The sequence below is a fragment of the Palaemon carinicauda genome, chromosome 2 (assembly GCF_036898095.1).
Source record: "Palaemon carinicauda isolate YSFRI2023 chromosome 2, ASM3689809v2, whole genome shotgun sequence".
Taxonomy (NCBI): domain Eukaryota; kingdom Metazoa; phylum Arthropoda; class Malacostraca; order Decapoda; family Palaemonidae; genus Palaemon; species Palaemon carinicauda.
The window spans coordinates 203,395,022-203,408,866 of record NC_090726.1 but is presented as its reverse complement, the minus strand read 5'-3'; the positions used below and the strand labels follow the sequence as shown (position 1 = coordinate 203,408,866).

The following is a 13,845-nucleotide window of genomic DNA, read 5'->3' as shown; positions in this document are numbered from 1 at the left end:
AAATCCACTCCTTCCGCACCGAACGTGCATTTGTCGAAACGTACGACCAGGCCGTTCTCCTGTAGGCGTTTGAGGACGGTGCGGACGTGCCTCCGGTGTTCCTCCTTGGTTTTTGAGAATATCAGGATGTCGTCGACGTAGCAGACGCAGAAAGGTAGGTCACCCAGAATGCTATCCATTAGTCGTTGGAAGGTCGCCCCGGCGTTGCGTAGACCGAAGGTTGAGTATGCGAAGGTGTAGGATCCAAACGGCGTTACAATGGCAGTTTTCGGGATGTCTTCCGGAAATACGGGGACCTGGAAGTAAGACTTGAGGAGGTCCATCTTGGTAAAATACTTCTCGCCGTGCAACGTGTTCGTTAGGTCCTGCATGTTGGGCAGCGGGTAGTGATCGGGCGTTGTGATGAGGTTGAGGCGCCTGTAGTCGCCGCAAGGTCTCCAGGACCCGTCCGGCTTTTTTACCATGTGTAGGGGCGATGCCCAGGGGCTCGATGCTTTCTTACAGATACCCATGCGTTCCATGTCCTCAAAGGCGCGTTTGGCATCCTTCAGTTTCTGGGGCGGTAGGCAGCGGAATTTGGCGTGAGTAGGAGGTCCTGTCGTTGTGATGTGGTGGTAGATCCCGTGCTTGGACGGGGAACCTGGCGAGTGTCAGAGCTCGGGCTTGAAAACCTCGGGAAATTCTTGTAGGAGGTCGGCATAGGGGTGCGTCGTTACGGCGGATACGGACATTGTTGCAGGGCCGTATTCTAGGGCGCGGGACTGGCAGGTTCCCGTGTCGATGAGACGTTTGTTAGCGACATCGACGAGGAGTCCGTGGTGGGCGAGGAAATCCGCACCGAGGAGGGGGCGATTGACGTCGGCGATGGCGAAGGGCCAAGAATACGAACGGCCCATGATAGATATCTTGAGGGTCCTAATCCCATAGCACCGTATGGGAGATCCGTTGGCGGCGATGAGTGAGGGAGCGTTTTTGTCGGGACCACGGTCTAGGTCGGACTTGGAAGGTGGGAACGTTGACTGCATTGCGCCGGTGTCTACCATGAGTCTACGGTTGGAAATGGTATCGAGGATATAGAAACCATTCTTGTTTTGGTTACCTGCGGCTGCGATGGTGGCAGGTGGATGCTTCTGGCGTCGTCTTTTAGGGAAACTGCATGGTGCTCTACATTTCTTGGCGTCGCTGCCGAACTGTTGGTGGTAGAAGCACCATGCTGGGTTGGTCCTAGGGTTCGGTCGTGTTGGTTGCGGCAGTTTCTTTCTTGACAGAACGTTGATCTCGTCGTCCTCAGGGGCCGTTTCCGAGGAGTCTATGGAAGAGCAGCTGCTGAAGGAAGAGAACGAAGGTGGTGTTGACGATGATGCTTTGGAAGCCTCGTGGAGCTTCTGAGCCTTCGACAGGAGTTCGTTCATCGGTAGCGTGTCGGCGTCTGTCAATCGGGCTCTTACGTCCTGTGGTAGGCGTCGAAGAAAGATCTCGCGAGATAAGCTAATCTCACGTCGTCGGCCGTTGCTGTCTGTTTCGGGGAGCAAAAGCAGGCCGGTTAACTCGTCCCACGCCTCGACAGGAGAGGTGTCACCCATGGGCTTGCCGGCGAGGTCCAGGACTTTCTGTGCCCTCGCTGAGACGGAGAGGGAGTAGATACCGATGAGTTTCGTTCTCAGGTCATCGTATAAAACTTGGCCGGCCTGGGCGTCGAGCCATGGGGAAATCTTGTCGAATACCTCTTCAGGTATGGAGGTGAGAACGATGTCAGCCTTGGCGAAGGAGTCGCTGAGTCTAGCGACACGGAAGAGTACGTCTGCTCTCAGGAACCAGGAAGCGGTGTTGTGTTGAGAAAAGGGCGGCAGTTTGACTTTGGGCGTGGAGGCGAGGCCGTTGGGTGCGATGGGCGTGTTGCTTCCTGCATCGTGGCCAGACGACGAGTCGGCGAAGAGGTGAGAAGTTGATATGTCGGTTAAGCTCATCCTACTGCCTTACATGCACCGAAGTGTGGGAGAACCAAAGGCAGGTTCATGCCTAAGGTAACGGAGTATAGAGAAGGTAGCACGGCCGTAATAAGTCCGTGGCAAAGCCAAAACCACCGATGCTACTTTCAACTCCGGGGTCACCAGTTGTAAGGACAGTGAGACAAGCGTCACCAAGATCAACTGATATTTTATTCGAATGTGCACGGGAGTATATTACAAGGTGCGGACGGAAAGGTAGGATGACGTTGGCGCCAAATCAGATTGAAGCGCCTACCAAAATATATGTGTTTTCTTACACTTACAAATATATGAATTATGAGTTAAAAGAAACATGTTATGAAATGATCATATGTAAAAATGTAGCTCTGGTAGAGCGGAATATATATACATTGGAAACCACAGTGTGGCGAAAAGAGAATTCAAATAAATAAGTAATTTGTCGATTTTCTGGACGACGAAGGGATCGGTGTCCTTACAACAGCAATAACATCAAATTAAGGAAACTGAAGACTATCTTGTTCTCAAAATGCTTTGATAGTGAGGATTTGACAATAAATAAATAAATAAAACGAACAATATCCGGTCTTAAATGTTGAATGCTTTTTCGAACGAACATGATAAAATGACTGTGGAGGTCCTGTAGAAAGTAGGGTTCCCCTGCTATACAGGACCAGATAAGCAGCCCTTAAAGTAAAATAAGTAAAGTATTTTACTCCAAGAAGGTATGAAAGATCAATTGATCTACTAAAAACTGTAATAGATTTGAGAGGGTTAGTGGGATTGAAGAGTTGTTCCAATGAACAAATGTGTTTCCTGTGGGCTGATGTGCTGAGCACAGATGTTTGTTGTCAAACGATCTTGTACATTGGTGCCCTGACTGATTTCTCGTAAAAAAAAATATATATATATAGACCTATAGCAGCAAGAAATAATAGGCCGTTGTTCAAAATGACAGATAATTTACGTAGTGTGACTGATACATGGTTTATTTTTTCGTTACGTAATCTCCTTCCATTTTTTATGACTAGCGGACGTCCTGTCCAAAGTTATGTTGTTATTTGCACTCCCAAGAAAGCAAATTATAAAATTGCAACATTTCTTAACGAAGTTAATTTCAAATAAAAAAGGAAAAACACCTAAAATGTTGACCACATAAAGGGAGATTTATAATTCTCAAGTACATCGAGAAAGGTCAATGTCAAATTGTCAATTTGTGAATTGGAAAAAAAACTAATTGTTCACTCCGCAAAATAAGTTTGCGGCCACTCTATTACATTATAAATAAATGCAAGGCTTCTAAGCTCATATTTATTACTAAAATGAAGCTTTTCTTACCTGTAAAATAACAATATTATTAATTAAACTCAAAATCTTTACTTTTGTCCCATTCTACCTCGAAACCAGTCGAGTTGATTTTATTTCAAAACATGATATGATTTATATTTTTTCTTTTAATAAAATACATGTTTTAAACTATTAACATTACAAGGTATATATTACAAGAGAACAATATTTCGTAATATTTTTTTTTTGTTACTAGAACGTCAACAAAATTCAAATAACAAAACAGATCAATCTGACACAGGTGTCATAACTCTTTGTTTACGTTTTTCCTCATACAGTGTTGCCAGATAACGAATAATTTTAGGCTTTCGGTATAATTTACGTTTAATATCCCGAAATAGCATAATTTTTAGTATATCTATTGATAAATATTAATTTCATTATTATCATAATATAATTTTTTCCTGCCACGCATAATTTTGACTGGACTCAAACATGATTTTCGCAAAACGAATCTGGTAACACTGTCAACAAGTCGCCCTTTAGCCCTGGACGAAATCAACAGCAACGTCGAGATGGCAATTGACCCTTCGCTCACAGAAACCGACATTTTCGACGAAGTATTGAAATATGGGTTGTTCTTGGGTGCCATATTTCAACTAGTGTGCATCGGGGCAGTGATATTCGTCCCGAGCAGAGATGACAGACGGGTAAGATGATGTGGGAGGCTGCCATGTTTGTGTATCTACCCTGAGGCATCGTAAGGACGCGTTGGAAATACATGAATTTATATAGTCCGGATTTTAAAATATTATAGGCTTTTTGTAAGCTGTTATGTCACTTTGTGTGTTGCATGAAATTTATGTTCGAGTTTAATGTGTAAAGCACTTTCATAAGTATGTTTAGGCCACGTTACCTCAGGCTAGCATAGTTTATAACGAACCGTTGTCTAAAGGTTTAATGGCCACTCATGAATGGCAGGGGCAAGGGACAGTGATATTGCCCTAGAGTCTGACCATATATACATATGATCAGAGCCCAAGCTACAACCAAGGAGAGCCAGGCAATGGGTGCTGAGGACTCGGCAGATATACCTATAGGCTCTCCCATAGCCCCAATCCTTAGCTCACAAGGATGGTGGGGTTGTAGTGACTAAAGATACTAAAGAGTTTGAGCGGGATTCAAATCCAGTCTAGCGTTCACCAGTCAGGGACGTTGCCACATCGGCCACAATAAACTTATACTTGCCATAAGCTATCACAACACTTACAATGGGATAAATTTTCAAAATATATATGAAAATGGTTTAGTGGCCAATGTAGGTTCCTTATATCATGGCTGTAGCCTTGTAGGTTCCATGAACTTGCCAATTTATGGTATTGGATTCTACTGTACGATACATATGGGTATTACATTTTGTTGCCTGTAAAAGATATTATGATAGGGGTGTATGTATGATAGCGGCCACCTGTATGTATGGTGACGGCTGACTTAGAATACGGCAGTATAAGTGTGGTCGTAGGGGGCTGCTAGCCCCCTGTTACATAAGTAGTTAAGAACAAAGCTTGTAGGTTACCTTAGGGGGTTACGTTTAGGTTAGTTTATTTCCATTTTTTAAACGCAAATGCTGGAGGAACTGGCTGCTGATATACAAAGGCTCCCAGAATTCTACCAAGACTAAACCCTTTGCCCCTAAAATGCCAGTGGCATCAGTGCATCTCAAGTGGTGTATTGTAGGCATTACTTACAGATATTTGCATCTTTTTGGCCTCTAATTCCACACACTTTAAGCCTTGTTATATATTTACATTCCTGCTTCATTTTGGGGTGTATGCATTATAGTGGCCACTTGTAAGCTAAGTATGTTTTGTCCGACTATGAGTACAGCAGTATAAGGGGGGCTTTAGACCCAGCCCCATTATGTAAGTAGGAAAGGACACAGCTTGTAGGTTAGGTTAGGTTAAGTGGGGTATTTTAGGTTAGCTGGTGTTCTTATATAAACAAATGGCCGCTGATATACAAAGACTCCTTCATTTTTCGTTTCTGCTATCCAATCTCTTAACATTTACTAAATACTGCATCTGCATTATTTCACTGTAGTAGAGCTTGGTTACTGAATAGCCTCCCAACCCCAATGGTAGGTGTTAAGATCCAAATTCATAAATCCAATCCAAGCCCCAAATAGGAAAAGCTGCTAGGTATGGATAATTAAAGAGATATAAGAAATAAACGGTAAATATTTACCCGTGCATCGTTAACTAGGACCCAAGAAGTTCTCTCATTCACATATAACCCAACCTAGGATCATTGTCTGTGCTCATTTGGGCTTTTTCCCCATGTAACTGCACTTAACCTAGATAGAGCTGCTACACTATACAGTGTTTCTACTCATAAAAAGCCAAAGTACCCCTAAACAGCGTACAGATAAAACTATACGGAATAAACTACAAAAGAGAAATAACAATATAAGGTGACCATATATTTTGAGAGGGTAAATAGATGATGGTTTTGAAAATGAAGAAAGGCAACATCGTGGTAAACCACGTGCAAATGCGGCCTCCTAATTTTGCTCAATACACACTTTTTAAAAAAAAAAATATGTACAGTAAATAGAACGAAAATTTTGCTTTAGTGTACCACCACTTGAGAGCTGTAACCCAACACAATGGAAGACCTTTGTATTGAGACCATGGCACTATCTTAATCCTGACAAAGGACATGACGTCCTAGGTTAGGTTAGGAAGGACAGTGAGGTGTTATTTATCGCAGGTAATAGGATGAATATTTGCCCTATTTCTGAAGCATAATATCTGGGTAAGTAGGTTAGGTAAGATAAATATTTTTCAACTTCTTGGTTAACTGTGAAGGCCAATACAATATAAGCTGTCCGTTGATACAATGAAGGTTGTAAGTTTCACACATTTCACATTTTAGGTACTGTACTTAGCCCTAGTACTGTATAACCAATATCTCACTATAAGGTTTTCTTAGATGATTGTTCATTGTTAAACAGTTTTGTTTGGGTAAATATTTAAAACTGGTAAACATAAAAACAAATTGTGAGGATTTGAATGTTGACAATATAGTCTAAAGTCTATTCCTATACCTTTGACCTTAACCTGTATTAATTGGCGTGGATTTTATACACTCAAATATGAACCAAGTTTGAAGTCTCTGTGACAATGATATCCAAACTCATGGCTGATTATGTGAATTAGACATTTTGCTTGCCTGTGACCTTGACCTTATAAAATTTAATTATTTCCTGCTTTTTTTCATAACAGTTAATCCATGCAAGTTTCATTACTCTACAATTAAAATTGTGGCCAGGAAGCTGTTCACAAACAACACATCTTCTTTTCAGTATTCCTAACATTCTTAATCTCTTTTTTAGGACGGTGATTCAAGCGATGATGATGGCTCAGACCATGGGTCCCCCCATACATCTCCTCCACACAGAGGCCACAATCAGCATCACCGCCGAAAGCAGGACAAGAAAAAGAGGCGTTAGCTTAGCAGCATGAATATGAATTTTTTTAATAGTGATTTTACTCATGAGAAGAATCTCGAAAATCTACGATAAATCCTGTAAGGAGAATTTTCAGCGATGTGGTGCAATATTTCATTGAGTCTGTAATCTCGCAACTCGGATCTTTCTAATTCTACAAGTAAGATATTCGGAATTTAAGTAAAACTTCTATTTGGTTATAAACTTGTATAAATATAAAAAAGTCTACTCTTCCCATGTAATGGTATAAAAGTATACAACCTTTGGCAGCTGCAGAATATTATACCACAAAATATATCGTATAAATATTTTAGTACAGACCTTGTATTTACTCAGTGTTGTTACAGTTTTTCTGCTTCCACCAGGAGACCATTTTGGATGCGAAGTTGTCTTTTCCTCATCTTTTTTTCTAAAGCCTTTTAGTGCAATATAGTATGTAGAAGTAAAGTTACTCATAATGATAGTAACTTTGCTGATGATAAACACCATTGTTGAAGTTTATAAAAGTTGTGTACTGTACTTGACTTTTTTAACGGTTTCTGGTGTACAGTTGGCTTCATTAACTCGGGTACACCTCACGGGAAACAAAAGAGACGTCTGAGAACTCTACATTTTAGCAGGTAACGGTGTGTTTAGCAAAAGAGAAACTATTGGTAACAGGTAACGGTGTGTTTAGCAAAAGAGAAACTATTGGTAACAGGTAACGGTGTGTTTAGCAAAAGAGGAACTCTCGGTAACTCTCCCTACAAAACACAGTAGCTGAACTTGTAAACACATGATCAAAAGAGTTTTTATTCTTTTTACGAAGTGCTGTCAAGCAAATAACAATATTTTTCTTTACAATACTTCGTAGAATTAATAAAAAAAAATTTAATCTTTTGTTTACAAGCCCAGCGACTTTGTTTTCCCAATAGCATTGCCAGCAGGTTTTATTTTGCTTAATACAACATTACCTGCTACAGTGTAGAGTTCTCAAATTTCCCCTTAGCTTCCCGTAAAGTGTACCAAAATTAATGAAGCCATCTGTACTGTATCATGTTAGAAAGTGTACTTCGATTAATAGTGTAAATTTGGACTTGATGTGTGAATCTTTTGTTAAATTGGTGAATTTATTCAAGCGTTAATTACCCTGACTTTTAGCTGTAGTATTATTCATGTTATGGGGTATATGTAAGTTTAATATTGTGGCTTTTACCTGTGCGAGGAGTCACTCTACATAACTAGGATGTAATTGTCTACTGTACAATACATGATGAGAAACAGTGTTGTTACTAGGAAGAGTTTCTTAACAGTGTGTCTTTTTACGTGAACCAGATTTATCTAACCGACCGCATTTAACCATTTGAACGTCACTGGATGTGTTTTACGTCCGATTTTTCTACTCCTTTCGGTACCATTGAGTGTATTTTACATCCAGTAATTATGTCTTTTCTCTTTTATTTACGTGTATGAAAATTTTACAAAATATGTAACATTACATACGAATGGAAAGAGAATTTATTCAGCTATGCGGTAATAAATGTCGTTAAGTCCTATCTTGTATAATTTTTGTGTAAAAATTAGTTAAGTAAAATGTCCAAAATGATTGGGTGCCCAATTATTTGGTGAGGGGCTGGTACTCAAAGGGTTAATTTATTCAAGATTATGTTCCTTATTTTTAGTTTTCCACTTACAATAGCAAATTTATTTTTAGTTTTTCACTGAATATTTCCCTTTTTCATTTTTCCTTTCTAAAGAATCATTGGTTATTCAGTGCAAATGAACAACCAATGTTAAAACTGTTTTTTAATTTAATATGAGATGATATTAACTCACTGGTACAGCAGGTCATCAACTTGGAAACATTTTTATATATATAGACACAAATCCATCTAAAAATAACAAAGATAAGATAAAAAAATACTGTATTAAAAATAATATTGTATCATTTAAAACAGAAAGCAAAATGATAGTTGTAATAACCTGATATCTATTTTATATGAAACCCAATAATTTTTTGCCTTTTGCAGCTGGAAATCATTGTCATGGGCAGGTTAGGCCTATCCTTGGCCAAAATTTCAAAATTTAACAAACTTTTTTCTTACAAACAGTTTTTTTAGAACCAGTTAACCCTTTTACCCCCAAAGGACGTACTGGTACGTTTCACAAAACTCATCCCTTTACCCCCATGGACGTACCAGTACGTCCTTGCGAAAAACTGCTATTTACATTTTTTTTGCATATTTTTTATAATTTTTTAGGAAACTTCAGGCATTTTCCAAGAGAATGAGACCAACCTGACCTCTCTATGACAAAAATTAAGGCTGTTAGAGCAATTTAAAAAAAAATATACTGCAAAATGTGCTTGAAAAAAAAAAAACCTTGGGGGTTAAGGGTTGGAAAGTTCCAAATAGCCTGGGGGTAAAAGGGTTAAGTTTAGTCAAGAACCTGTATTTGTAAGTTTAATCACTCCAATGAGCCAAAATTTTATGTCATCAAAACCCTTTGCTGTATATCAGAACACTATTCGATGAAAATAGAGCCTCATATTATAAAACTTTTCAGAGTTAATGCACTAGATTATTATGTATTTACTTGGCAATTTACAGAATTGATTCTATAACTATACAATAATTAGCAGAAGTGTATTCATGTTGATTCAAAATGTTAAAAATATCTTTTAAAAAGGAACATTGTTAGGAAATTCCCCAGTTTGTAAACTTGATGAATTCAAATCTTTTCTTTTGTCCATGTGAGTGATGGTACAGGTTATGTAAAGTACACAGAAAATGATGAAGGGATAACTAATTACTAGTATATCATTAGACGTGTTTTCCTGGTCAGGTCATTGCTAGTGGTAATTTTTCCTACGGGGTATGGAAAGACTTTTCCCATTATGATAGTATTACTCAATTCTTTTAAATAAGGCTCATCTGCACTGACTCGCAGGGGTGCCCTTTTAACTCTGAAAAGTTTCCTACTAGCTGATTGGTTGGACCAAATAATTCTAACCAAGCAGCTAGTAGGAAACTTCAGAGCTAAAAGGGCACCCTTGCGAGTCCGTGCAAATGCGGCTCATTAAAAAAAATTTAGTATAGTACTGTATTGTTGATTCTACGCCACTGCAACAAGATCACATTTGTTCAAATGGTCACATTTACCTAAATACAAAAAGCTGTTTTGTCTATCTGTTTACGTCAATAAGTGTTCATTGGTTAAGTCGTAAGTTAGTTGAAAAAAATTTGTATTCAATGCACATACAGTACAGTATTGCAATATTGGAAGGACATGTTTTATTCAATTTGAATCGGACTAGAAAATATGAAAGTTATGAGGTCGGCAAGATGTGTTACCTGCAGCTTCTTATAGTTTTGAGTAGTTTTGGCTGGCATTAAACTTTTTATTTTGGCTTTGAGTGTAGGCAAAGCTTAAAGGTTTATGGTCTGCTATTGGCTTGTGGGATTTAAGTGAAACTTTATATGCTTTAGCTTTTGAATAATTATGCAGCTCTTTTAATTTTGTTTTACTTATTATGATGCATTTTTTGTTCCTAATTTTTATGAAAGGGTATTATTATTATTATTATTATTAGCTAAGCTACAACCCTAGTTGGAAAAGCAGGATGCTATAAGCCTAAGGGCTCCAACAGGGAATAATAGCCCAGTGAGGAAAGGAATAAGGAAATAAATGATCTAAGAAGTAATGAAAAATTAAAATAAAATGTTTTAAAAACATCAACAACATTAAATTAGATATTTCATATATAAACTATAGAAAGATTTAGTAAGATCAATTATTGTGTATAAACCTTCACCTTATTTGCCAGGGAAAATTATTTACTGTACCTATCTGGAAATTAAAATAAAATCTAGAAATTTGCATCAAAATAGTTGAATATCAGTTTAAACATTGTGTCCTTATATGAATTGTCACATTTAACACATTGTATGAATTTCTTTTTTGCTCTACTGTGTCAGTAGTCGTTGAAGGTTGTATTATGTTACCGCAGCTCTGTTGTATTAAACACGTAGGATTTCGATAAAGGCAGACTAGTACATGTTTTGTGTATTGTACTAATTTCGGTGTTGTTAGATATTACGTAGTAAAATGCTATGTTGTACATTTTTTTAGCTAAATAATTTCCATTTCATACTAAAGTTTCATTTTTTATTTTGAGTTTCTCCTGTAAATTCAAAAGATTAACCTAGTGTAATGATTATGTCTTGGGTGTAAGAGGTTCTAAACTGAGGATTTTGTGTTACTTAAGTTTGTAGTTTATTTTTTTCTACTTTTATTATGTGGTTATTTATTCACGCAATAGGATTAACAAAACAAGTAGAAATGAAGGTCCACAAAAAATCAACTCTTAGGGTTGTGGTGGCCGATGTGGTAACGTCCCGGACTGGTGAACGCCAGACTGGGGTTCGAGTCCCGCGTGTGAGCTAAGGATGGGGCATTTTGAGGGAGCCTATAGGTCTATCTGCCGAGTCATCAGCAGCCATTGCCTGGCCTTCCATGGTCCTAGCTTGGGTGGAGGGGGTTTGGGTGCTGATCATATGTATATATGGTCAGTCTCTATGACATTGTCCTGCTCGATAGGGCAATGTCACTGTCCCTTGCCCCTGCCATTCATAAGTGGCCTTTAAGGCTTTAATAGATCTGGTAAATAAATATGGAGTAAAAAGAAGAATCTCTGAGTTGTTTGTTATTTGTAAGAAAAAGAATCTCAGTTGATTGGAATTTTGTTTGTTTGTTTGTTGAGTTTATGCTTGTTGCCCATTGCAAGCATCGTTGAGCATTGCCTAAGATATTATTAGGGTTAGAGGCTTGGCCGACTTGATGGATCTAGTTATCAGTTAAAAACTTACAAAATTTGTGGTTCATTTTGTTTATTGTATCGCTTGAATATGGCTTTTGTATTGTTTCATTTTACTGATCAAAATTTGAGGCAAAGAAAGTGAAATATAGACATCATTGAGGTTTTACTTATATTTTTTTTTCTGATAAAACTAGGTTTTTTGATAAATATAACATTCCAGATTTAATTGTTTTCCTAATATGTACTTTTTCAATTTTTCTAATAAATTATTGAATAATGATTGTTTATATTTTACTCCAAGAAAAATTTGTTCCATCTTGTATTAATGTATTAGTTTAGGATTTAAATTTATAAATAAAACAAGTATTGCAGTGTCCTAACATGGAAGAGAGTAGCAGTCAGTCATCTTTACCTCTGCCAACATAGTTGGAAGGAGGTTATGTTTTACCCCCTGCTTGTGCATGTGTTTGTTTGTGAACGGCTACATCTGGCCAAAATTTAAATCTTAGTTGTTCCGTAACCGAAATACAAACCACGCTATTTACAAAGGGTTATTACTTTTAGCGTAGCTGAAATGGCGAGCCATTAGAATTTAACGAGGGTGTATTACCCCCGCGCTAGTTAGCGGGGGGGGTAGGGGAGTGGTAGCTAGCTACCCCTCCTCCCCCTCACACACAGGTGAATACTCACTTTCACTTTTGGCTCGGACTGTGACGGACGTCTCTGTCTTGGTCCTCGCTTGGCAGCCATTGTCTGTTTTGTCTTTACTTAATCGCTTACTTTTCTTTTACTCAATATATATGTAAACATGTTTTCATGTTTGTATATATATTTGAGTATAGAATAAGTAAGTTTCCTTTTCAGATGTGTGTGTGTAGTGTACGATATCTACGTGGAGGCCTCGGCAGTTAGGCCACCACGGCCTAATTTTATGGGTTGCGATCGAGTTTGACTTCGGTCTTTCTCTCTCTCTCTCTCTTGAGGTCGTTCACCCTTTTACTATGTTTTACTACGCCCTTGTAGCTTCCTTCCCGTGTGGGTGGGGTTGCTACGCCGTACATTTTGTCTCAATTAGTTTATGAATCTAATTGTAGTTGTTGATTTTTCAGCTTGTAGAACGATTCCTTTCGGGGTTTTCGTTTTTTTCTTTAGTGTTCATTCATTTTTAAATTACATAATTACATAGTTACATAATTATAATTGTTATAATTCTGTTTTGGTTACAGCTCTCCTTCCGCGAGTGTAAGTGGTTGTGAGGGCACGTGCCTGTTGTGTAATTCTTGTTCCTTTTCCTCGGGATTCCTCTTCGGAGCCTTCCCGGGGGAATGAATGTGTACTAATATTATTTGTTTTATTTTTTTACAGTTACCGATCTAGTTCGTTTCTGTAATATAACAACGGTGCGAGCTGTCTGGTTGAGTCCTGGGGATTCGGCTGTTGCTGCCTCCCCCCCTTGTATTGTCGTCAGGGGCGTGTCTCCTTCTACTGGTAGTACTCCCGTGTCGACGGACAGCTCTCCAGTTCATTTTAGAACAGTCAGGAGGCTTGCCTCCTTGGGCGGATAACTTTCCTTCCGAGGGAAGTTTTTTCCTGTCCAGGCTTGAGCTTTTCCTCTTTTGGGGGGTTCTTCTCTTGCCTTTTTTTCGTGCGACTATGCTCTTGGTGCTGAGCGGTCGCACCTGCAGTTTCGCTCAAGGGGCTGGGCAACTGCAGGAGCTCCTCTTCGGAGGATTGCCCCTTTTAGGTCACTGGCTGACCAGTCTCTTCCACGAAGTGTTTCTCTTTCGTTCGCGAGAGAGTACACTCATAGAGACTCCTCTTCGGAGGTTTCTTCTGTTGCTGTTGCTGTTGGCCTCCCTCGCCGTAAGGCCCTCCGTCCGCCTCGTCGTAAGGGCCTCTCATCTCCCTATAAGGGTGCTTGAGGCGCCTTTTTGAATCTCCGTTTGCAGCCTACAACTTCTTTTTCTCGATCTTCCGTCTTGGTGCAGATGGACAGCAGTCTAATCTCGTCTTCCGACGGGCAACGGTCTTCCCGACGGACAACGGTCTTCCCGACGGACAACGGTCTTCCCGACGGACAGCGGTCTTCCGACGGACATCAGTCTCCCGGCGGACAACGATCCCTTCGGGGCAAAGGGTTGCCCCCACGGGGGTTCTTCCCTTGCGTGTCAGGGTTTCCCTGCGCGCCCTTCTGTTCGTCAGCGCTCTCCTGTTCGTCAGCGCTTTCAAGATGATCTTCCCTGCGGTTCCTGTTACGTGCCCTGTGCGCCCACGTTCGCCCTCGC

The 13,845-nt window shown here is 39.6% G+C and overlaps 1 protein-coding gene across 1 annotated transcript; it reads left to right on the top strand.

The window, feature by feature from the left end:
- Positions 1 to 3,763: 3,763 nt before the first annotated feature.
- Positions 3,764 to 8,896, top strand: LOC137629835 (protein anon-73B1-like). The gene is made up of 2 exons (XM_068361483.1): positions 3,764 to 3,964; positions 6,649 to 8,896. The coding sequence occupies exons 1-2, from the start codon at positions 3,830 to 3,832 to the stop codon at positions 6,763 to 6,765; spliced, it is 252 nt and encodes an 83-aa protein (XP_068217584.1). The 5' UTR covers positions 3,764 to 3,829; the 3' UTR covers positions 6,766 to 8,896.
- The last annotated feature ends 4,949 nt before the right edge of the window (positions 8,897 to 13,845 follow it).